Genomic DNA, 26,112 nt, shown 5'->3' on the forward strand with positions numbered 1-26,112 from the left:
GGGAAGTACTACAACTCTTTGTCAAAAACCAGTTAGCATTTTTGACAAGTAATCTGAGGATTCGTTACAGCTTTACAGATTGGCTTTTTCCTGCACTCCACACTCTCCTGGTTATTTATCTATTTTATTGACCAGTCCAAGACCAGCCCCTGTTAACTGAAGAGGGTACGCACCCAATCTCATTCCATTGAGCCATGGTGGCGCGTGGCATCACATTTCGGACAAAAGGTGATGCAAGTGCAAGAGCTGGTCTCCCTCCTACTGCTTTCCTGAGCATCTTTTTAAAAATAGGCTGCCTGAGGCAAGCAATAAACCTTATACATCCCATCCCCTTCCACCCACCCACTGTCATTTGTTTGCTAAACCCCACCCTTTGTCAGGGATTGAGGGAAGTCTCTAGGGAGATGGACAGAAGGAGAATAAAAATGGTAAAACCTGACAAAATGAAAGCTCGAGAGTGGTAGAAATGCATAAACCCCAGGAAGTCCTTCTGTAACAGTTCTTTTTAGCAGAAGGCGGCTCAGCTGGGGTGGCTTAAAGGAATAAGGCTGAATTAATTAGTTTCTCTGTTTAGGTAATAATACCATTAATCATGATGAACTATTTTCTGAGAAGGCTGATATTCGGCACTGTGTAATTCCGCAGGAATCCCACTGTAGTGCAGCATTATTGATGGGTCATCCTCTGAAAGCGTAAGAGCAATGCCTCCTAATACAGTAAATGGCAAACTGCTGATTTTCTTTTAATATTCAGACTGCCACAGCATCAGTCATGATGAATTCTCCTGGCACCGGTGTGGCTGCAATACGCAATCCTTCAGGAATGCCAGGGGAGCATGGCATTGATTTAATGCTCACTTTTTAAATCGTACACGGACCAAATGCTTCGGAAGGGTACAGTCCATTCTTATATTTTTCTGAAGTGTACACCAAAAACCCCCTTGCTCGCACTTATCTGCATCGGAAAGATGCAGCTATGGACTCTTTCCAGCAGAGGTTAGGGAGGTTCATTTATCCAGGTCTGTGTTAGAAGTGGTGTCAAGCAAGATGCTATGTTGGACAATGGCACCGGGAGAGAATTACAATCCCCCTGAGCCAGCATTACGAATATCTTTATGCCGAGTCCAACACACTCTTCACTTCCACCATGTGTTGTATGTTCCTCGAATTTCAGCTGGGAGAGCAGGTGCTGATTTTTAATGCCTATTTTGTTTTAAGCCTCCTTTCATCAGATTAAGGACCCTGCTATTTTATTTCATTTTATTTTTTTATGCTCGGTAATTTAGTCACATGCAAACTTAAAAACAGAAGCTGTAACATGCTGTTAAAGCACCGTCGCCCACTGTTAAATCAGTTACTGAGAGCGAGGGGGCTTGGAGCACTTCTCCATCCTCCTGCAGATGTCTGTTCTCAGCCTATGGGAAAAGCTGGGGAAGCAAATGAAAATGCACGTGGAGAACAGCGCTTGAGGCGATAACCTTCCCGTGGCGATGCCGGCAGCATGATCCCTTCAAAGAAGCTGTTGCACAGAGGCCGTGCTTCCTTTTCCACCCTTCTTCCCCCCAGCAAAAGACTGTCAGATCAGCGCCCGAGGCGCCGGGGTGGGAGAGCTGCCGCAGAGCCGGGGAGCACCGCTCTGCTCCCCAAGCCCTGACCGCCACAGCTATTGCCCCCGACGCACTTCATGGGCCACGATCCTTCTGCCGGGAAAGATTGGCAAAGAGAATAGAAGCCCTCTCCCAGCACCAACCCCTTCCAGCAGCTGCCGGCTGCCTCCTCCCAGCCGCAGAAGCACCATCAATAAACCATTAGCCTCCGAGTCAACAGCACTGGCTACGACACACAAACACTCAACTACCTTTTTCATCCAAAATCAATGTTGTATTTATCTTCATTGATCTACAAGGAAACTGAATGTTTAAAATTACAGGGGGTGCAGGGGGGAGGATGGGGAGGGGGGGGAAACAAGAGTTACAGAGCCAAGAAAATAGTAGCGGATGGCTGAATTAACTAGAGAGAAAAAGCCCAGGATATATAAAACATGGACACTGAAAAATAAAATAAGGGAGGGGGGATGGTACAGCAAGTAAAACATGGCAAAATTTACATATGGATGAAAAGTAAAATTGGAAATAAAAAATAAATCATGCCAAAAAGCAGTTCAAGGCAGAACCACACTGAAACAAACATTTGCTTATGGTCTTCATGTACTATAGATAATATATCAGAATTTCTTTTTTTTTTTAATCAACCATTAGACTTTTTTTTGCACTCCTAAAATTCTACTTTGTCTTGTATACAGATTCCAATAAGAACACTGCACAATTAGCACAAGGGGTCCACGGAAAATTGTCCTTGCTTGCCAGCGATCCTGCCCACAACACAAAAAAAGAGAAAAAAAAGGAAAAAAAAAATAAGGAAAGGGTCTGCCGCATGGTACTGTGCCAGTTCCATCTGCTTTTGCCAGCTTGAAAAGTAGGAAACCAAAATTCCCTTCCAGGAGCGTGTGTCTCTCTCTTTCCTTGACGAACTGTCCCTTGTGTTTGTACAAAAAAATTCAGTCTCTCTTTACTTTTTTTTTGTTAAACACAAGCATCCTTCTTCCTGTTCACATGCCATTTCCATTCTGTCTCCATAGTTGCGAGTTGGTTGTTTTTGGGTTGTTTTTTTTTTTTTTAAACCTTCCTCCCCCCAACATCCACTACGACCTGCCTCCAAGTTCTTGCATAGTTGAAGTATATATGCCGTACTTAGCTTTCTGAGTGTGAATTTCTGACTGTGACAAGAGTATGAGTTGTAACCATGTTAACAAATAACCAGAGTGGTTCTAGAAACCATTTTTATAAAGTCTACCTATGTTAAGAATTTAATATTGGTGTACATTTATATTAACAGAATATTTACAGTTTGTTTTCTTTGTTTTTTTGTTTGTTTAAAACAAGAAGTCAAAAAAAATTCCTCTTAAATTTCTGCATAATATAATAAGGCAAAAAACAAACAGTTTTGTACATTATTATTATTATTATTAATATTTTAATATATATCTGTAACTTCGGTTCCAAAGTACCAAGGTAAGTGATCAATTGGCCTCAGAAGGGAACCTCACAGTGGACTGTAAAACTACAGTATTTCCATAAATAATACTTTTAAGAAACCCTGGGTATTTTTTTCTTAAGGATCTGAGGCCTTTAAAATGCAAATTTAACTAAAAACGAAAGCAAAATTTCTTCTTTTTTTAAGTGAATAAAGAGCACAAAATTAAAAAAAATACAAATCCATTAAAAATGTTTCTCACATTTGGGAAAAAATGTACAAACTTGATATTTTTAACTCATTTTTTTTTAAGCACAGAAACAAAAAACAAAAACAAAAATCAATACCTATATATTAAATTCCCATTCTCAGCAACCTTCTTGTTGGAAAGTCTGCATCCCCGACCCCGTTATTTATGGAAATGTGCTTAACTTCTACAAATTTTACATTAAAAAAAAAAGTTTACAGCAGTGCATTTTGTAAAAGGTTTGTTTTTTGTTTGTTTTTTTTTTTTCCTGTTTGTGTTTTTTTTTGTTGTTGTTGTTGTTTGTTTGTTTTATGTACAGGCAAGTTTAAAATTCAATATTGGGGACTATCGTGCCTCTACTTCTTTGGGGTTCCTAGAGGGGGAATAGTCCCTGGACTCTGAGTTTGTGAGTGGAGTAGTCCTGCGTGGGGAGGCAGGTCTGGTGCTGCTCGCTGGTACAAGAGGCGGTGGGGCGCTCAGCGCTGCAGTTGGTGGGTTCCTGTTTAAAATCCCATTGTGCATGGCAGTGGATGGACTCAGTCTGGGGTAATGCATCCCGCTCAAATGAGGCATGAAGGATGGCACGTGTGCCAGGTGACTTTCGATGGGGGATGAGTGCAAGTGGTGCATTCTGGCACGCTCAAGTTCTTCCCGTAAGTGCAAGCGCTCTCTTTCCTCCACTTGCCGCAACCGCTCCTGCTCTCGGCGGGCTTCAAGAAGGTTTTCATGGTTATAGTCGTGTGGCTCCCTGTCTCTATAAGAACGCTCATGGTCATAAAATCCAGAGGTGGTAGGGAACCTATGGATAGGATCCGTCCGGAGCTGGAAGTCCATTCGACGGTGCAGGTCTAAGCTCCGGTAGGCATCTCGCAATGGGTCCCTCATCGGGTCCCAAGAAAATCCGGGATGTGGCAGCCTCTCTCTTCCTGACAAAGGATTCATGCCTATGAGTGGGGTCATCATTCTGCTGCGGTCCAGAACATTCATGTTGTTCATCTGGTGCACGCTGCCCATGGAGATGGGCATAGAGGCAGCCATCGAGTGAGGCAATGATAATCCATGCAAAGTCGGTGGTGGGGGATGCTCCACTGATCGGGAGTGCTGTGAAGGCTCAGACCCTACCACCAGCACGTCACTGTCTTCCTTCCTCTCCTCTTTGACTTTGATGTCATTCTTAATCTTCTGGAGGTCGCTGGGAAGCTCTGTCTTTCTCTCCATGTCCTTGCTCATTAGATTGGTAAGCTTCAAGCTCTCACTTAGTGCAGGTTTGCTGTATGGGGATACAGACTGGATTACTGGCTTTGTGTTGTCCTCAGAGGGTCTCTTATCATGGCTTGGAGTTTCCTTCACTGGGGAACGGCTCTCTTTAATCTTGTGTTCTGCTATGGGCGGCTCTCTCAGCCGGTCAGGGTGCTCTCGCTCGGGTTCTTTGGACCTTTCCCTTTCACTGAGGCTAACCTGCCTGATGGGATCACTGGAGGTTTGGCTGTTGCTGCGGATGAGATTGCTTATCTGATGTGTCACTGGAGCCGATGCCGGTGAGGATCTGTTTGAATGTCTGTTTTTATCCATGAGGTCTCTGTAAAAAGAGAACAGACATCCTTGGTTTTGCGTGAACAAACATACATGTGATGCTGGACATGCATAGTGCTGTGTCTAGTTGTGTCATTCGAGATTGCTCTGAAAATTATTTGAAAAGCTCTGCTAGCATCAGCTGTAGCTGTGATGCTACACTAAAAGATACGCACTACCTGCCTTTACATGGTACACAGAAAAAGAATGTTAAATGTGCACAAATTTGGGGACTAAACTGGGGATGCATTTGAAAGAACACTATATTCACCTTAAAAGAAAGACCACTTCACTGAGAAATGCAGGGAAAGAAGAATTCTAGACAGCTTATTTTTTTAAAAAAGATGCTTATTGTGTGTTTGTATATACATTGTGCTGCCAGACAATGAACTTCTTGGCTGTAACACTCTTAATGCATGTTCCTTTCCTAAAACATGGATCCAAGCACACAAAACAGAAGCCTACACAAATGTATGCAACTCCTTCACGAGACAGCCTCGTCGACCAGAAGCAGCCATAACGTGATGCTTATTTGCCTATGGAGCTGCAGGAGAGTTTTTGTCGTTGGCAGTTTTGGCAGGTAAGCTAGGTGCTTAAGGAGAAAAATCCCCAAATAGGCCATGGAACTGCGTGATCGACCTCCGTTTCAAGAGGACCTGCTATGAGGAACAAGGGGTTTGACGACAATGGCCATGGTTTAGAAAGGGTGGCATGAGAATGGGGTTTACATTTCTAACTGCACCTCTACCTCTGAGTAAGTCAGTTAGTCACAGTTACTCCCACCTCTTTAAGAGGGGAATAAATAATACTCACCTTTTAAAAGCACTTTTCGCTGAATGAGAGACACTTCAAATGCAAAGTATGATGGTGTGATTGAGAGAACTGCATTATGCAGCTGAGAGGCTCACTGATGCCTACGTTTTATGCTGGGTTTGCTTTCGAGAGCCGTAAGACCCGAGTACTGAAAGCTGAAGGTGTTTTGGGGAGTTCTGTAAGTATTTATCCCTTATGATTACATTTGCTAACCCAGATTTCTTCCTCTGTGCAAGTCCTGATTGCTGGTCAAGGATGTGGTTTATTGAAACAATGTCCAAACAGGGATGCTGGGGACAGCTTAAGCTGAATTAATAGAAATGTAATAGAGATGTTAACCCCTGTGTGAACACTCTTGAGAGTAAAGGAACCTTGGTTTGCAAATGAATTACACTAAAGCAGAGAAGAGAGCTTCCACCTGAATGACTATCCATGCAAGGGTGTCAGACAATTTAACATTTAAAGCAAGATGATTTTCAGCCTGTTGCTTCCATATAATCTTGTTCACAGACACTGCCTGAAGAGCTCATTAAAAGCACTCCAGGCAAACTATGAACCTCCTATCACTAGTCAAACACACACATCTAAGGCCTGCAGGCTGTTATTGCCTGCAAAGAAGTGGTCTGTTGGAGGCAACTGGGCTCTGAAATATAAAGGGCTTTACAGCTTCATAATCATGGAACTGGAAGCTAATGAAGTATCTATAGCCCAGGTGATAGATACAGTTTGGTCATCATTAATAAAGGTTTGTCTATAATGCAGTTTTTTAAAATCAGTTTTGCTAATGGATTCATGCACACTGGTCCACATACAGGCATTTGCATTTTTATCTCGTTAATGTCCAGCTAACATTTGAATTCATCAGCGTATCTGTACATTAATGAGAACTGTGACTGTCTCCAAAGGACCCATCACAATGCTACCTTCATGATTTTAGAATATACAGCAATCCTAAAGCTGTTGCATTGAAAACAGCCAAGTATACCCCGAAAACACAGCGACACGCTCATTTCCTCTGCCTGATGCTTTTTATTAACTTACTAGTGGAGACTGGCTTACCATATTTCCACAGAGGACAAATCCTAAAAGGCAAAGAGGGTTTTCTGTGTTGCTAGTACTTGTGCTTCTCTGAGGGAGAGGCCTATCAGCTGCTTCAAAGACAAGCAACATTTTGCTCTAAAGATGATTTTAAGGTTGGAAAAATTAGAAAAAATACAGAGGAAAAAGAGGCCCAGAAGAAGGTGCTCAAGAGCATGCGCTGCTTACCTCTCTTTGTCTCTGTCGTCTTTACTCAGAGAAAGATCCCTCTTCTCGGGCTCTCGCTCCCGCTCTCTGTCTCTGTCATGGTTTGTCACTGAGGAGCTTCGCTCGGAATCGGTGGGCTTGGGCCACTGTGGAGGTGTTGGGAAGGACGGTGGCGTCCGATGGAGTCTATTCCATGGCTCATGGGGATTATTGAAATTCTGCAGGTTTGGGCCATCTTTGTGAGTAAAAATGTTGTTGTGAGCTAGAATAATGGCAGGGGGAGGAAGAGTTAAAAATAATTTAAACCAAATAATTACATACACATTTTGCACAATGCTAATCACAACCAGAACTGTCCTTTCAAGACTCTTTAATATGGAGCTCACGGTGAGGGGGGGCTACTAGTAGGTGGACACAGATACCTCCAACACTGGGTGAAAGATCCACCAGTTCTTTTAAGGCTATTGGCGGAGGAAGCTTTAACTATACATCTGAGTAACTCAGAGATGACTGAAAATGCCCAGCTCCTCTTCTCCCCCCACCCCGGCAAGGGTTCCAGCATAAAAGCAATATTCTTCCTCAGTTCCCCTCACTGGCAGAAACTTCAGTTTGCGGGTAGTTACAAGCAATCAGCTGCCTGCAGCTGAGGATTCAGGGACTTTTTTGTTAAAGAAACCAGACTATTTGGTGGTATGTATGTATGTGTATAAAAAACAGAGCTTGGCTGTAGGCTTTTTAGAACAGTCACTTGATTTTCCTCCATCAATCTTCAACTGACTCCTGTTGCACCATGAGATGCAAAAGCATGCTCTCTTATGTGTGGCTCTCAAGCATGTCTTGCCTACAGATAACATGTTTTTGAAGTTTGAAATTATTATAAAATAATTTTATACAGGTAATTCGAACTTCAGACAATGGTTACAGACGGAGTCTACATGCTCATTAGGACAATTATCAATAGCTGTTCCACTGCACATCTTCGCTGTTGAAGGGTGTTACTTTAGATGCCCCTAGGGACCCAGAGCTCAGTGGGTCTTGCAGCTCTAGCACCTCTAGGAGCACACAACGTACCAACCTTCAGCAGTGAGGAGACACAGAGCACAGCTAGTGATGTCTGTGACATGCAGAAAAGCTCCCACCGCAGAGACCTGGAAATCTTAGGTGCAGTGTTTTCAGATAGGAGAATGGAGGTTAGGAATTAAACTTCTTTAAAAACTACCACCAGCTGCTGTAAATATTAGCATGTGGCTTTTCTGGAAGGGATGTTTGTCTGCAGTAACCCAGCCAGTACTTACTCAGAGCATGACTGCCTAATCCTCCAAAGGCATTGCTGCCTAAGTTCCCAAGGCCGCTGAAGGTGCTTGACCTGCTAAATGGATCTGGAAAGGCAAACAGGGATTTAGCAGGCATTTAGCCAAGAATGTTGGAGAATGAAACGCACCCCTCCCCTTCTTAACGGTCTGAATCCAAGTAGGATTAGGCCAGACTTTAAGCTGATCCTTCTCATTGCAAGGTTCTTTGCACAGAAAATTCCCATCATGTTAAAATGGAGAAGGGATTCAGTGCTCACTCTGCAAACAGGTGCTGTAATAAACTTTTGTATGCCAGTCAGAGGGGAGCTAGAAATGAAGGCCTAATAGCTGAAATTAGGGTGGCTGCTGCTGAGCTGTAACTCTCCTTCCTTATCGGTACTGATAGCAGAAGCATTGCAATTGCCTTGAAAAAAGAACCTCAGCAGGCTCCTTGGTCAGCATATTGAGGGGATGCGTCGTTTCACTCCTGTTTCTGTATACAACTTTCTACCCTCTTTGCAATAGTGCATAGAGACAGTCCTGAGCTAATTGCTATGGACATCCGTCCTTACCCCAAATAACTTTGGCCTGTTTGTGCCAAGAGCCTCTCCCATAATAGCTTCCTTGATCCCACTGGTGGTGGAAATGATAGTGTAGTCTTAGGAGTTACTATGACAAAGGGATGGAGGTTTGTATCCTTAGAGGCAAAAGATGAATCTTGCCTTTCCCACTCAAGTATCTGACTATTTGGCTACTGGCACTTGTCTTTATAAAAAGTCTTGCCTTTTTTTTTTTTCATTAAAGGCACCCATCATCAGAAGAGGTTCCTCTCTGAGCGGATAGCCCGACTCAGATTTCTGCATTCCCGAGATGGCTGTGCGCTAAATTGTACCAGTATACTTGTTTTCTTTCCTACTGGTCATCTCTAAACAGCTCCTCCTTCTGACCCCTGGCTTTTTTGACTGTCCGTTTAAAGTCTTAAACTTGCCATGTTACAGGAGGTGTGCTGCTCTCCACTTCCTCACAGATATCCTTATATTTAAAATATCAAGGCAAATAGCACAAATAGCTTGGATCTTTAAGCAAACAGCTATTTGCTTATGTACTTATTTCTAAATAGCTGTTCTTGCCCTTCACCTTTGATATTAAGCAGTTGTGTGACTCTGTAGAGTTACAGTTAATTTTGACAGAATGTTCAGGAATTGATGTAAATCTGGGTATTTGCAACAGAAAAAAAAGTCTACTAGGTCATGCGGCATGCCACATTTACTGATTGGATGAGTGTTACTAAAACATTAATCAACAGAGCTTGAACTTTAATTGGCAACGAGCTGCTTGTGAGCTTCTAAAATGAGGAAATTTGAGAAAATCAGGCTCTACTTACTGCCAATTAGGAAACTGAAAGGCTGGCAAAATGTGCAGAACAGCTAAGTGCCAGCAACTGTTCACTGAACTTTATTCAAGAACCTAGCCAAGAACTTTCATAGGTGGGAAATGGTACGGGGGGAGCCCATTTTAAGATGTGGCTTGTTTGAGGTACCTCTGCATAAATTCTCCCCCGTTCCCTTGGGCACACTCAGCAGCACAGAAGAGCTCTACAGGTCACATTTCAGCTCCTGTGCAGTGTCCCAGTGGTGACAGACTTGCCTGCTCTGCAACGCCCTCTTTTCTTGCAGGAGAGGGTCTGCTAATCCTGCCCCTCTCCTTTGGAGGAGAGCAGAGGCTGGTGTGGGTGGCAGGACTTCCTGGCTAGCTTCTGGTTCCCGAGGCAGTTTAAGCCTCTCCCTCCCCTAGAGCTACAGTGCCTCAAGGCAGGACCACACCGGAGAGCCAGGAATGGGTCAGAGATAGAAAGGTGAAGGCAGGGTTTACTTACACTTACCTGCCAAGTGGTTGGTAGGCAGGAAACTGCTGTGGTGAGGTGAAGGACCAAAAGGGGTGGTGGCTGGATGTGTCGCACCTGTGAGAACATGGTCCCTTTTTAGTTCAGTGGCAAGTGACTGCTTGCATACACAGGGGTCCTGGCCACCACGTTCAAGAACCAGATGCAAAGGCACAGGTCAGATTTAAACACAGGAAAGGCAGGGGATACCCCAAACACCAGCCAAGCAAGCTACAGGCAGGATTTAAAGTGCCCTTTAAAGGAGACTGTGGGCACTAGGAGGCAGGAGGAGACCTTGCACTGAGCGTCCGCTCGCCTGTAGTAATGAAGAAGCGAATCTCTTTGTCTGGCATTTTCAGTCATTACTCTGTGTTTACATTAAAAAGGGTCAGCCCAGGTTATGGGCCCAGACAGAAGGTGCTCGGAAGTGACTGATTAGAGTCTATATGAAACACCAGTTAATGACAGGCACGCAGGGAACATCAATCATGCGTCTCCCAGGAGAGCTCCATCTACCCTCTCGCATCTGTCTCTGCATCCACAAGCTCCCCCCACGGTATTTTCTTCCCTTTCCTAGACACTGCTCATTGCCACGGTGCCACGCTACCTTGTGGGAAAGGAACACCACTGCTGAGCACGCTGGATTACATTAGGTTGAGGCAAGGGGCAAGAATGGGCCGAAACAAGCTGGTCTGACCTGTATTTCAAGGTGGACCAGGCTCATGCAGAAAATTCTGCTCTCATTTCAGAGCAGAAAATGAGAGATTTACCTCCTTTGCAGGCAGACGCATGCAAACCTAAACGGGCTTGCAACCGCAGTGTGGAAAGCACTGGTGTTACCTGTCACTGGGATACACGGTTTTTGGAGGAAGATTAACTCCCTTGTATCCTGCAAATGACAGTATGTTTGGGCAGTCTCACGGGCCTGGCTTTTGCCCCCTAGGATTAGTACAGATGATTTTCAGGATGCACCTAAAATAAACTTTTGAATATTTATGTTTCAGATGTGTGTGACAAAATGTTTCTGTGGCTCCAGTATTACACTGACAAGACCAGCCCTCTCCAAGTGTTCAGACTGTGAATGTCCTTTCGGTGCCTCCTCCCTGCCTCCCAGTACTTCCACTACTGCAGACAAAGCAGAATTAGCAGCTATCATAACTTTCAGATGCTGCCTGGATGCAAACACACTTCCACCTCCCTTGCAGAAAGCAAGACCTGCCATACCTGTGCATTAACTGTCTCATTTTGTTAGAAACTAGTAATTCCATACCGTGACAGAGGCTGCACTTTCCCGAGGACATGTTAAGTCATGCGCAAAACAGACCAACACCTAACTAAAGCTTTTCAGTGCTCTTGCCTCCTATATTTTGTTGGTAAAAAGTTAACCTCCCTTAATCCTGGGAAGAGTAACAGGTCAACTCTAGCAAACAGCAGCCATACTGGGCATGAACATGGGCTCTTCACTAACAGCTCACTTACCCAGTCACTGCTTTCTCAAGTGATAACTTTCTGTTATAGAAAAGAGGATTATGAACCTTCTCCTCCCACCTGGCACTCCAGCTCTCCTGTCACCTTCACCACAAAGACTTCTGCCTCACCTGTGGCCCATACACATGATTCCCACCAGTGGCAGACCTGGTCTGGTAGGTTCCTGCCCCTCATCTCCAAGCCACATCAAATGCACGTTTCCACCATATATCACCAGTGCTGATAACACTACGGAAGGTCACAGAAAAAGTGTGGGGAAACAGAGGGATAATATGCACAGGAGAAACTGCATCGAAAACAAAGCCCAGACAGCGTTTTATGGAGCTGCTGGTCAGTCCCTGACCTAGTCTTCCTTGGTGACAGAGCCCAACAACAGACGGTCATTGTGAAATGCACTCATGTGTCCAGAACATGAGCAGACTATAAAACCGGAGAAGACAGTGCTGCGTGTCCCTCACCAGCTTGGGCACCACAAACCTAAGCAGCCAGAAAATGAGTTGAGGAAACTTAAGAGAGACCACGGCAACGAGACCTGGAGTTATCTATAAACATTCTGACTGCTCCAATGCTTCAAGATGGATGGAGACTGTCATCTTTCTAATCCTTTAAGATTTCAGAAGGTATATAATGGATGGGAGATTTCTTCAAAGGAGACGGCTTACAAACTCAACTACATGGGCTGATAATAAAAAATCCTCTGGAGAAAGGCAGGAGCGGCATTGCAGGCTGTCAGGTAGTTATTAAATATAGCGTCTGCCAGGCAGCCGAACATCCGTCCTGAAGACAGGTGGCCCTAAGATAACTTATGTCTCCCACAGTAACTAGGCAATACAGCAGAACCAATGATTCACATCAACTGCACGCTTGTTCGATAAGGCGAAAAGAATGCCTCGGATATTGCAGAGTAAAAGATTTATTCATCTATATATTACTGCTGCAATGTTTGTTCACTTTGATAGCACTCTTTACCTAGATTTACCGTGTGATGGCTCTTGTGATTAATATACTCATGGACAAGTTGCTCTAAGGTTGTTCATCTCTAGTGAAAGTTTTCTATTAATTTGCCTTCTTTAATGTTTCTATTCCATACTATTTCCCCTCTTGCTTTTATGAACGGAAAAGCAAGCCATGCTTGTGTTGTTAGGAGAAAAAGCTCAAGATACCAACTGGACTGGTGCTTTTCTGCCTGTTAGGGTAAACTCCGCCCAATATAGCCTTCAGTAGCAAAACCATACATGAAGCAAGATTCTTGTAATGACAACAAAGGACAGACTGAGGATGGTGATAAGGAAACAGCTGCCACAGGAACACAGTCAGAGGTTTGTAAATAAGCTGTGCTTATGCATCCAAGCACATGCAATAAATATCTTGGCCCCGTACTATCAAAGTACCTTTATAGAGACCAAAATACAGGGTAGCATCCTACAATGCACAGCTAGTATCAGCGCTGATTATATGTGGTAGAAACATGCATTTGATGTTTAAGAACTTGCATCCACAGATAAGGGCAGAAAGACAGACTGAACCACTGCTGGAGTTCCTGAAGGCTATCTGACATCTGCATTTGAAACTCAATTCTCACGGAGGTTTCAGCTTGTTCCTCATCTGTTGCTATTCTGTCATGTTGGGGACAGAATTCAAAACATTTCTAAACTCATTCATTTCAACAGGGTTGAACCAAGGCTGAATATGACGATGTCTGCACTGAGTTAGAATGAGAGCGCAGTATCGCATCATAAAACCAGAGTAAAGTTAGGAAAGAAAATTACATTATTTGCCAATTAATTACATACATAAAGAGCTAAGTTACATCTCATCAATTGATAGAGCTCATTCAGAAGGCAGACTTTAGCATCTCAAACACAGAAAGAAAACCTGAAAAAGTCTAGGGGGAAAGTTAAGCCTGGGAACAGAACAAAACCAACATTTGATAGATGGATATCCACATGAATCCATAGTGACCTCCAAAACCCGAATGTCAGAGTTGCAGTCTCTCATGGTCAGAGCCATCAAGAACAGTGCAGTGAAGCTTACTGCACTTTGGTAATTGCATTAAATGTAGTTACTTCTCCAACAGACTGGAAAGCAATTGATCAATATAAAGTCTTTGTTTTTTTTTTTTAAATTCAATATGCAATTTTAAGCCTTAGAGAGATTGCTGGACTTGGTAACACATAAGGGTATTTTATAGTTAAAAACCAAACACTTCAGAAATACACCTTCTGTGGTATTTTCAATGCTGTTATTGATGTTTTCCTGTTACAACAAACCCTTGTTTTCAGAAAACAAACAGAAACTTGGTGAGTGGAGGAGCTGAGAACAACAACATGGCAAATACAAAAGCAAGAAAGAGACTGGGGCCACTTCCAATCCTGTGCAATGGAAACATTTTCAAGTGTTTTGTCAAAATCGCTTTTAAAAATCAGTCCATAGCCTATTAATCAGGCACATAAGAATCAGCTGCACTGACATGAATGTAGGAGCCAACTGCTGCAGTTCAGTGACGTGCAGAGGATCCTGCACTGGAGGCGGCTGCAGAGCCCATCCCAGTGGCTCCAAGCGCCCCAGTCACAACAGTCACCAGTGCCTCCACACCCCTCTGAACCAATGTTGCCTGCTTCAATTTTTGAGGCGTACGTAGCTGTAGAGACATACATGACATATACTGACTGTTTGTTTGGTTGTTTTTTTTCTCCCCAACAAATGATGATCTTCCCTTACCTGTGGTAGAAAACAGAGGCCTGGCAAGATCCTGTGGATAATGGAAGCCTGGAAACACTCCAGGGGCGGGAGGTCTGCTGAACAGGTCAAGTTTACCACCTATCTCTAGCTTGTGGGGATCCAGCTGCATTTGCTGTCAAATGATACAAAAACAATCTCATTATACACTTCCTTTTTTACGGGAGAAAAAGAGAAGGAGTTCAGGCTCATTCCTGCTTAGCCCTGCCAGGGAGAGTTAGAGAGAGTGACAGCAGCGTCTCTGGTCATGTACCGCAGTCATGCTCTGACAGCGTCTGTAAGGCCATTTTGCTCCCCAGCCTCTCAGCTGCCTGCCTCATCCACATGAATGAGGTCCGAAGCGAGCTCTCAGCCCCTCAGCACACACAGTGGAGCATGCAACATGATACACTGAGCGCTGCACCCCAGGATCAGTCGGTGCTCTCAGCCTGACAAAAAATGTTCTGCAGGCAGAAAGCTGCCGACAGAAGTCTTGAGAGCTGGGTGACGGACTCATCTGTTTTGCTTCTCCAGTTTGGAAAGAGAGAGATGTTCCTAGACTATGCCCTTCCTGCAGCTAGTACAGCTCAGTATGCAGACAGAAGGCGAAGGATAAAGAAAACTATGAGGCTCCTCCAGAGGCTATTTTTATCCTTCCCCTGTAGAAGTGAGCATGGTCAGAACTGCACCTAAGTCATATAAGTCTCTCAATAGCTTAAAGATGATATATTTGCTTATTAAAAAAAGGGGTATACATCACTTGTAGAGGCACTAATTACAGTGCACCTACTTAAGCACTGAATAGTCTTCATTAATGGGACAAAAAAACTACAGCAGGAGCTATGAAAAAATACAACCCTACAGAATTCCCGTTATCAGCTATTCTGCCTGCCACGGGGAGCTTCAAGCCTGTAACACCACCCCAGTATACCTACGTCTTGTTACCTCTTCAGTTTTAAACCCCCTCCCTCTGCCCATCATCACGGCAGTGCAGAAAGCCCAACAACCTCTAACACAGTAATTATCAATCTACTTGCCTGCTCTATGTTTTGTAATATGTTCTTCACCATATCGGTCATTTAATTGCGAATGGGGTAATACTCCATATTTCACAGGAGGTACTACTACAGAAGGGAAATGACACTAAACATGTATGCTTTGTAAAAAAGACGGATTTGGGGCAAAATTACCCTCCCTCTCTCTTTCTTCTTCTCCTCTTTCTGGCTGTGCACTTTTTGCTCATTGTGCTACCCTTCAACCCAACTCCTTTGCCCTCAGATAAACTTCCCGGTTGCTACAATACATGTTAAAGGATTGACAGTGTTAGTTAATCAATACAGACAAGCCTGAGAATCTCCAACCATAACTGCTTCCTGCTCATTACTCACTAAAATATAATCTGTAAGCCAACAGACTTGGCATTGTGCCAGAAACTGTCTGAATTACCTTTATCTTTTGCTGGTGATGGTAGATCTGCCAGGCGATCTGTACATGAACCGCACACCACTTCCCGGGTTTCTGCAATGGAAAGCACAAGAATTCAGATTAATTTATACGTTAGCAATCTACATCAGATAGAATGTTTCATTTCCCTTACTGTCAAACAGGGAGCTAAGCAATGAGAAAGGCTGATTACTAAAATGGCACAATAGGTGATCAACATTTTTTTCTGTACTGCAGCAGATGATGTTTAAATTAAGAAGGAAACAAACAGGAAGAATGTGGGATGTGGGATATCTTCCTCATCTCATGGAGACCTGAGATGCCTGCCTTGTTCTTTCCTACTTGCACTCCCCCACTTCATCAACCGAAATAAATGGCAGCAAAGAACAGTATGCCATGCTTAAAAGAAAGCAACTAATAGTTAACAGTTCTGTTTCTGAAAAGAGTCCTGTTCATTCATCCCTGCTGCACTGCAGGCTAAGTCGTGCATGGTTATTATGGCTACTTGCATTTGGGGAGGAAAAGGGTATAGACAAACAATAACCAGGGATGAGCAGTGCCACAGATGAATGAGTTACTGTTTCTCAGCTGAGCTGTGGTATTCACTACAGGGTGTTTTTGTGGAACATCAGAAGCACAAATAAAACACACTGACCTAAGCCACCATGAATCTCATCACTGGTGAATGTCTGCCCATGCTCCCAGTCATTTATTTCTGTGACCCTTATTTCATACTGTGAACTATTAATGCACATAAATGGATGCAAAATAAGGTTGGGATTCAACCTAAATGTTATTAATCAGAAGCAGCTAAGAGCTAACTATGACGTTTTGCTTTAAATAAAGAATGAGAGTAAAATTTTCTTCTGGACATGTTAAATTTCAAAACCACATGCAGAATATTTGAAGTGTGTGTGTGTGTGTGTGTATATATGTATATAAAATCCCCCACAAACCTTACTTACTCTTACTGGAGGCCTATAAGGGTCTGACACCTATGGAAAAAGCAGAAATAAAACAATCAGTCTTTCTAAAACTAGCCAATATACAGAAAGGTGGGGAACTTCCTTCCTCTGAACAAGTAAAAGCATTTAGAAAGCAATGTTCCAGAGAAGTCCCCTGTGACACGGGAAACCTAAAAGGCTTAAAGAAGGCTTAAAACTTCTCTTTCATTCCTTGCACCAAACTCAGCAGAATTTTATGATAAACAAAGCAGCTTCATGCCAGCAACTGAACAGTTCAGTGCTTTTCTGAACCTTATAATCGTTCTGAAATGCGGCGCCTAAAACTGCTCTCCAAGCAATGCTTAGGGGAAAGACCTTGAAGGGGTTTCCTGCCCCATTTCCCTCTGACTTTGTTTAAACAAGTCAATACATCCCTTTGTATTCATGACTGGTGGAGGCGACTGTTGTCTCACCAGAAAAAGAAACTTCTGTCCTGACTGCACGTTCCGAGTCTAGAAGGCCAATTTGCTCACCAGCTGCTCTCTTTTTTTATGAGCAACCACTGTGTTTACTGTAAATCCAGACAAGCTGAAAGGAAGGTTATGTATTGTTGCCTACCCCTGGAGTCTTCTGCAGCAGTGTATGGTGGACTGTGCCTGGTCTACCTGCTACATCAATAGGGTTTGAAGTCTGAAAGACAAGAATAGAGCATGAATAATACTGTATCACACCAGCGGTACATTTAACATCTCTATCTGATGTTAACGCCATTAATTAGTCCATGTTTGTACCATGCTTTGAAGACACATATTGCTACATTAGTGCTAAATGCTATCTCTTAATGACAGCCAACAGCATTTAACCACCATGTCATCTATTATTATTTAGCAGCAGTAACAGTATTACAGCAGCACCCCTAAGCCCCATTGAAATCACAACCCCATTGTGCTATGCAGTATGGAAGTGGATGGGAAGAGACAGTCCCTGCCCCCCAAGCTTATTCTTTAGACAAAACAGGCAGGCGAGAGGAGAGAGAATGAGAGAGGTGGACTGACTCCCTCCATGTTTCAGGCAGCAACCACTATAGCAGTCAGGAACGGAACAACTCAAGCATCCTAGTCCCATATTCCACCTATTGGACCATGGCTCCTCTCCGACTGGGGCTAGACAACACAATGGCTAAAACAGCCCATCTATTTGCTTTGACAAGGCAAAATGAGAAACCTTAGAAGGTGCTGGTGGGTCTTTTATAGCTTTGCATTGTTTATCCCATCATTTTCCAGCAAGAATTAAACACCTCATTGAATGAATCCCTGTCCCTCCTCCTCCTCCGGATCCCACCTGTTGCCCTGTCCTAGACAATCCCCAAGAACTCGTTCGTCTTCTTACTCTGGCATTCATCCATCTCCCACTCCCAGAGCAACTGCACCTGGTGCCTCCGCGCAGCTGAGTGCAGAGGGCTTAAACCTCATTCCCCAGGAGATTAATTCACTCACATTTTAGGTCAAATTACAGTAGATTTCAAACAGTCAAACTGTACGAGGAATGAATAAAATCATGGGTGTGGGAGGAAAGATAGGTTTTAATTTGTCTAAGGCTACGTAACTTCCAGACTCATTAAAAAGAAAATCTTTGCGTGCGCGCGTGTGCGTGTAGGTAAGTGAATGAACTCCTCAGGCAGATCTGTGCTCTCAGGGCCTGTCTGACAGCTGAGGTATATATAAGGTGGCAAATAAGTTACAGCTATCATACAGGCAAGAGCTTTAAGATCACAAGATGTTAACAGCATGGTGTCATCCTGTCCCTTTGTCCCCTGGAGAAAGATGTGAATACTTCCTCCAGCAAAGTAAACTGAATACTTCTGACCTTTTCAAGTTCTTAGCTTGTGAGAAATGGCCTTCGGGAAACTCACTGAGAAGTTTACCGTCAGCCTGGATTTATGTGCAGTGGATTTACACGCACAGCTGTAGGCAACTGACATGGGAAGGGGAAAAACAAAACCAAGACCTCTGCTTTGGAAAGCAAGAAGTGCAGGATTCAGTGTGCCAAAACCAAATCATCAGGTCTGTAGTGATTATGAAGGCTTTAGTCAAACAGCTTGGGAGGGAGAGAGCATGGAAAAATGATGCAGGAATGACTAGAGTGGCTTTGCCCAGCAGTTCAGCTCTGTCTCCTCTAGGAAACTGGAAAATAATGTGCCAAAGTGGCAGATCCATTTCTCAACCTATTTGTCTTTTTTTCAGATGTTAGATTGCATGTAAATACAGCACCATCCAGAGATCAAGTGATGTTAGTGATTAATCATGGCACCAAAGTGTGACCTTGCACTGCTTAAACTCAAGCTAGCAAATGTTCTATGTATCTATCATTAAAATGAATTAAAAGCTAGTTATAATACAGCACTAAGAACTGTTTAAAAATGTAAAGGGTCTGTGCTCACTTTTTCTTTCTCGCTTTGTAACTGCTTCTCTTTGGTCTAATGGCATTTTACAGTGAGATGGTATCTATAAAGCTCTGTAATGAAGATGGAAACCAGAAGAGCATGCTATCGGTGTATCAGAAGCTCCTCATTAACAGTAACCTTATGGCAAAACTGAACCCTATCTTCACATTAGGAAAATTTTGCCAATTCCACCTTATTTGTGCAGCTCCTTTTCCTGGCAAGTCAAGTTCACACCCTGACAACTTGGGGTCTGTAGGGACCCCCTGGCATCCCTTGCAAGAATAGCAACAACTAACACTAGCGGACAAACTCCATCAAGGGACAGCTATGTTCTGTCCCTCTTGCTCCCTCTGCTTAGGGGCAACTGCTGCTCTTCTATCCCTGTAGCACTACATACAGAACTCTTGTTGAAAAAAGCCATTTTAGAAACTTTGCTATTTGTAATGTATCCAGAAAATAAAATAATGTAAGGGATTTGATGGGCACTGAGGAAATACTCCAGCTTCTATTAAAAAAATTAAGTTAAGTGGGAAGGTTGTAATTTGCAGCAGTTGCTAATTGCTGACTTCCACTGACATCAGTGAGACTGCTGAGGGAAGCACACCCCACAGCCCTGCTCAGTATGGTTACGGAAATGACCTTCCAAATGCAAACAGAAACAGGTTGGCTACAGTGCTGGTCCTTCAAGTCTTCTAACACAGCAGCAGAGCTTTATGGAAATGCAGTTCAAGATAAGAAATCTCTAAAATCACAGAATGTAAGGAAGCTAAACACATGTCACCTTACAAATAGAGTAAATGCTCCATTTCCAAACAAATGCTATACAGGTATAATGCATCTTTCTTGCTTGGAAGGATTGAACAATTTCTGTACATTTAAAAATAGTTAATAAAAAGAACAAGTCTGGGAGGAAAAAAAAAGCCGTGCACACCACAGAATTCGTCAAAAATGGTGGTTATCACAGCAACATTTCCAATTGCCAATCAGTGCTAGTTGTAATGGCATGTTACAGCTGCAGTGCGCCATTCAAACACACTACCTCAAAGAAGCTTGCAGGCATTAATCAACCCCTATAAAACCCACTTCAAGATAACTTTATAGATGAGGAAGCTGAGGAACAGAAGATTTAAGCGACTTGCCCAAGGTCAGACAGTGTCAGAGCTGGGAATAAAAATTCAGCCTCTTCAAATCGCTCTACCCATTTACAGCAGTCTCTCCCTATTGTTCCCACACTTGTACAGTCAATTTCTCTTTTTTTTCTGGGAACAAATACAGTTTATCTTTTGCAATCTCAGACCGCTAAATTTATAAAATGACTTGAGACTCATCGGTCTATTATTGGCTGTAAATATTTCAATCAAATAATGCCTCTGACTGTACGCTTCTCCTCCAGTTTCAGTTGACCTTCCAAGTGAACCACTATACCCTCTTCCAAGGAATTATCTGTAGAGCCAAGAGAAAATTTCTGCTAAAGTGTTGGCTGCTTTGTGCAGAGGATGCTCACAGATCTGCAGGGTGATTGCTTCCAACCCTGTGCTACACTTCTGCTAGTTAAATCATGTGCTACAAAATCACCAGAGACAGGACTCTGAATACAGTTTCTCTCCCAGCAAAAGAGCAAAGCCTTCGTAAGAAGAAGTTTGTACCTTCGGTTGAAATGCTCCCTGAAGTGACCCAAAGGGACCTGAATGTGGAAGCATGGGTGGCATTCCAGGCATTGCTGGAGGATAGGTTGGAAAGAACTACAAAAGAAAAAGAGATGCTTATGTCACAGGACAACTTGAACAATAATGGAGGTAGGTGCCAAGCCTGGCACATACAAAAATAGTGCTGTGTTCAACGAGTGCCACAGTGAAAAAACACACTAAACTTGCTTTCAAAATTTTTAAGAGCAAAGCCAAAACTTGGAAAATGCGTTTATCTGATGAGTTTTCTAGACAGTGCTGAACAAGTGTGCCTTTAAAATCTGTGGACTATTGCAGGAAGCACAGAGCATTCACCATTTTTAGAGGAATCAGAGTAATTTGGGTTCTATGTTCACTTTTGGTTAACTTTACATTTTTCTGCAGTAGCAAACAAATTGATCCTGTTTTGAAATGTGACCTGCTTTAATTTTCAGAGCAAAAAAGAACCACAAGATGCTGCATTGCACCCTAACCACAGGCGACATGCACAGCACCTTGTAGTTGTATAGGCTGGGTTAAGTTTTGCTTAGGCCTCTCCTGAGCACATACAGCAGTTTTACAAGTCCCAAAACATGTAGTTTTTGTGCTTTGGAGCAGTGGGGAGCACCAGGAAGAAACCACCAGTCTGACTTACTCCTGTGACCTGAGCAAAATCTTGTGAAAGAGCCATGCACTCCGGGCTGCTGCACTGTGAGAAGCACCAGCTGCAAAGATACTGCAATGACCACTGATATAGCAATCTCTGCGCATTCCCTGCCATCCCAGGCACAGCAATATAGAGCCGCAGCAGCAAAAATGCAGTAGACAAAGATTAAAAAAAAAAAAAAAAAGCCCAAAGAAAATTTTGTACCTTAGAAAAAAATAAATATCAAGACAGAAAAAGAGTTTTAGGAATGAATGAATCAAAACACTACCGATCAATCGAAAACAAGCAAAAGAAGTGCAAGTAGAACCATTAACAAAGACACCACCTAGAAAGGTAAGCACTCACGTTGGAATGTCGAAAGTAAGGGTTGTCTAATTTGGGAGCGTACTTGTCAAACTGGAAAGAAAAGAGAAAAAAAAGGAAACAGGTAAGTTTGGTTTCGGCAGTAGTGGACACATCAGGATTTCAACACAGACAAATAATCATCGTCTGTTGTACAGCATGTAACAGAGCAGAATTGACTGGTTATTCCATACTCGCTCATCAGGGAGCTGACTGATTTCCAAAAGCTAACGAGATGGAAAGGTGCTAGCCCCTGGGTTGTGCTGGGTGCTGCTGAGTCTCACTGTAGAACCCTGTTTGCAGGCACAACGTGAAGAGGTTCCTTCACTATGAAGAGAGCAATCCTGATATCTGCAGCGCAGTGAAACGCAGGGAAGTTCAGCTCCAGGTCTAGATCTGGGATCTGCCCCTGTAGCACTGAACTAGATCACAGACTAGAAGGTAGGGAACGTTTTCCATTAGACCCCAACGCCTACTGTGGGGCAACCAATACCGTTTCCCTGTTTTCTGGGTTCCTGTATGTGCCAAAATCGTTTGGAAAAGGGCTTAACTGCTTTAGATGCACAAACCTCTATATACTCCCTCTCCCCTGCAAAAGAGAGAGAGCCCCAGAGAAAAGGTGATTGTCAACCTTTTCTGTTCCAGCATGGGGTTTTAACACCTCCACGCATGCAGTCTGTGCCCCGTATTTATTTTTATGACCATTTGTCCTGTACCACCTTGGAAGCAAAACCAAAGCATATATACATTGCATTTTTGAACAGTATGTACATTCTGTGGGGGAGGAAAGAGCAGGGAAGAAGGCAGGGAAGGGAGCTGTAGGACCCCATGAAAAGCTGCTTATTTGGCAAGTCAGCTGCTGCTTCACACTCCTCTACGTGCAGGAGAGTAGATTTGTAATTTCATTAATTACAGTTATTACTGGAGCCATGTCCCCTCCAGTGTAAATACCATAAATTACCAAACACATGCAGCTGTAAATTTCAACACTCTTCTCTGGTGTTGGGATTAGCAGACCTGATCTAGTGGAATATAAGAAGATGTGAGTGAAATATAACAAAAGAGCCTTGCAAGCTGTTTTTGCTATGAAGGCTGACATCAACGGGCACGGGTGGGAGGGGAGAGAGCTGTTCACAGGATCGGATATCAGGATTCTTAAATAACACAGGAGGTTTCTGAGAAAAGTTTCAAGATTGCTTTACACAGACCAAGAAAAGAAGGGAAGGTGTTTACACACGAGTACATTGAGCAAACACCTGGGGCTGGATTTTGGGTGGATGATATTACTTTTAATTGTCTCGCTGCTAAGCAGATTACAACCCAAGAATGTCATCGGGCAGTCAGCAGTGGGAAAGAAAAGCGAGAAACATTATGCTCCTTGAGTTCTTGGTAGTTCTTCCCAAATGCTGCTTTTGCTGTTACTCCTGGCTTTTGCTAGCCTTAGCAGAAGAGCGTTGTTTCTATATTTTGGACACAGTGTGAAACTGAGAGGGGGAAAAAAGCTGAATCTTGTTCTTTCAATCTCACAAAGTAATTGCCAGAAATGGGGAGAGAGTGCGTTTTAAATTACTGACAAAATCCATTCGTAGCAGATCTCTAACAATTTTGTAACAGCTGCAGCAAAGTCCCATTGCGTTACAAGCAAATTCAATGGCAAAACACTAACGCTTATTACATGGCCAGGAGGATCTCTCCCACAAGAAGAACCAGCCACACACAAATTAGTGCTTGTTGATGTAATCAAATAATAAATGCCAAAATCGATACAGATTAGGGAATTAGGAAGAAGAGGGACAAAACTCATATCAGATGAGATGCTGCACTATGGCGAGAGCTCTGGGTAAGCAAGTATGGTCTGCCCCGCAACGAACAGTTGTGGGGACTGTGTTTGGTACTGGAGGCCACCCATCCTGTGGTGTTCTTGTTGGTGTGTTTTGGTGTGTCATGGCACCTGGCTCTGGGAAAGAGGGGATAGAAATACACAGCAGGACACACGAAAAGGGAAACTAAAGGGACTCTGGACTTGTCTCATGGGTGCGGTATCTACCCATGGGTAGCAGCGTGGGGGACCTGGAGGCTCGGTGTGGAGGCTCTGGATGGAAAGGGGGTCCCTTGGGGAGCGCTGGGCCTGCCTCTCCAGGCCTCCAGGTCAGAAAGGCAGGGACAGCAGGCCTGGCTGAAATGAAGAGGACTGGGTTTTGTTTGACAAGAGTGGGTTAGGCTTTTTGACCAGAGATGCTCTACTTATCCTCACATTTTGGGCTGGGGTACGCACCATGGGAGGTGCAGAGGGCGGCATGAGCGGCGTCTGGGGCAAGCTGGATGGAAAAGGAGTGAATGTGTGCTGGTGGGTGTGTTGGTGCTGATGCGTGTGTTGGTGCTGGTGAAACTCCGCTCTCAGCAGCGGCACCGGGCCAAGTGAGGCAGCGGCCCGGTCCGAACTCTGAACCAAAAACCGGTTGTTCAGCTCTTGCCTGAGCAGTTCGTGATCTAGAGGAGAGAGAGAGAGAAAAAAAAAAGACACAGAGGCCCGTGGGCCTGTGAGTACCACAAAGACGGAGGAGAAAGAGTCAATATTCACCTGGCATTCCCTGTTTCTGCAGGTCATGCTGTGGTGGTTTTCTACGTGAGGACTCATTGGTGGAGGTAAGAGAGATGCCTGTGACAAAGTACCAATCAGAATCCCCGAATGAGGCTGGCAATACATGATTGGTTGGTTGAATGATATCAACAGGCTGGTATCTAAAGACAAGAGAGAACACCATGAGTCATCACAGCAGAAAACATCATCGGGGGCTCAGCACGCATCCGCCCCGGCCCCCCGCCCGCGGCCCCGCTACCCCCGCGCAGCTCCGACGGGCCACTCCTCCTCCCCGGCACCTGGCGGCCGCAGCACCGAGGTGGCTCTGGGACGGGCCTCGGAGGTCTGGTCTCGCGGCATGGTGGCCGGACCTTCCCGCACCAGCAAGATGCTGGGGAGCACCCTCCGGGACAGCGGCTCACTTTAAAATGAGTAATACTGACCTGTTTCCTCTGGAGGCTGGAGATTCAGAAGCATACACGTACACTGAAAATGGACGGTGGGCCTAACGCGTGTGTTAAACTCCAACATATACGTACTTAAGAGGTAAGATTTTGACAAGATCTACCGCACAATGGGCTAACCATGGATTTGGGTGGCTGGAAACTACCTGCTCAGGCGGCCATTTCTCAACAGATCCCTGTGCCATCCTCCCCCTTCTCAGCCCAGGACATGCACACAGTAACCGGGAACATCCATCCTACAAATTGAGGCCTTCTTTGCAAAAAATTTTTTTTGAGATCGTCAATACTAAGCAGTCCTTTCCTCAATTTCTAACAGGCTATAATTGTCATTTTTTGTCCTTGCCTCTAGGCTTTTCTCCTATGAGAAAATATGGAGGAGGAATCAGTGGGAAGAGAAGAAACACTGAACTGGCTCAAGATCTCATGAAGGCTGCAACGACTGCAGAAGCAAAATGTTTTACCATATGACATGTGGCCTCTTCTCAGCATCTTCCTCTGGAAGAACAACTTGCACTGAATTTGAATGTCGTTTAGGGCAGTGGAAGATACGAGTACTTTAGAAATGATGTGACTGAAGAAAATAAGGACAAATGGCCACTTCCCCAAAATGTCTGCTGGTATCAATTAAATCCATCTGGGATTTTGCCCAAGAACTTCAAACAGGAATCAGCACCCAACACATTAGGTATTTTCTAACCTGAGAGCAACCTGTGTCACCAGCTGTGGATGACATTCACGCAGGCCTGAATGATCTACTTGCTTCTGAATTTACATGAATCCACTTCTTTCAGTGTAACACCCCTTTTAAAGTACAGCACTGAATATAAAGGGCAAAAGAATACATGCGCTTTAAAGTTTTATTTCATGTTCTGCAGGCATTTCTTTTACTTAAAATTTCTAGAGTGACGTTAGAAATGTCTAAATCAATCACTTTCTGAAGTGACGTGGTTAAGATCTTTAAAAACAGGCACTCTGATAGGGAATTTCAAGGTCTCTACTACCTCTTAGAAGCCTACAACCTATTGAAAGTCACTTTTGAAAGCGAATTTTGGGTGCCTAAGTAATTTGCTTTTCAGTAATAAATGCACTGCTAAGAGCAGGTACTATGTACTGCTACAATCTTTATAATAATTAATACAAAAGCAGAAAGTACATATTCTTGTGATACTGAAGCCTAAGGCACTGGAGCAGAAGAGCCTATAATGGATTCTCCTTGGAACAAGCAAACAAGAAAAAAAAACCCTAGGCTGAAAGCACTTAGGTCCAAAACCTAAC

General features: G+C 43.8%; 1 protein-coding gene across 1 annotated transcript in view; it reads right to left on the reverse strand.

Annotated features, from left to right (window-relative positions):
* Positions 1-3,168: 3,168 nt before the first annotated feature.
* FBRSL1 (fibrosin like 1) overlaps positions 3,169-26,112 on the reverse strand; it is a 553,391-nt gene continuing 530,447 nt past the window's right edge. The window contains exons 10-20 of the mRNA XM_059827502.1: positions 24,047-24,534; positions 21,796-21,846; positions 20,766-20,861; positions 17,295-17,366; positions 16,689-16,727; positions 15,736-15,807; positions 14,293-14,425; positions 10,084-10,161; positions 8,205-8,288; positions 6,931-7,171; positions 3,169-4,858 (exon numbers count right to left, since the gene is read on the reverse strand). Coding sequence (XP_059683485.1) covers positions 3,625-4,858; positions 6,931-7,171; positions 8,205-8,288; positions 10,084-10,161; positions 14,293-14,425; positions 15,736-15,807; positions 16,689-16,727; positions 17,295-17,366; positions 20,766-20,861; positions 21,796-21,846; positions 24,047-24,534 — 2,588 coding nt within the window. The 3' untranslated portion in view covers positions 3,169-3,624. The remainder of the gene's footprint in view (positions 4,859-6,930; positions 7,172-8,204; positions 8,289-10,083; positions 10,162-14,292; positions 14,426-15,735; positions 15,808-16,688; positions 16,728-17,294; positions 17,367-20,765; positions 20,862-21,795; positions 21,847-24,046; positions 24,535-26,112) is intronic.

Source organism: Gavia stellata, chromosome 21, assembly GCF_030936135.1.
Source record: "Gavia stellata isolate bGavSte3 chromosome 21, bGavSte3.hap2, whole genome shotgun sequence".
Classification (NCBI taxonomy): Eukaryota; Metazoa; Chordata; class Aves; order Gaviiformes; family Gaviidae; genus Gavia; species Gavia stellata.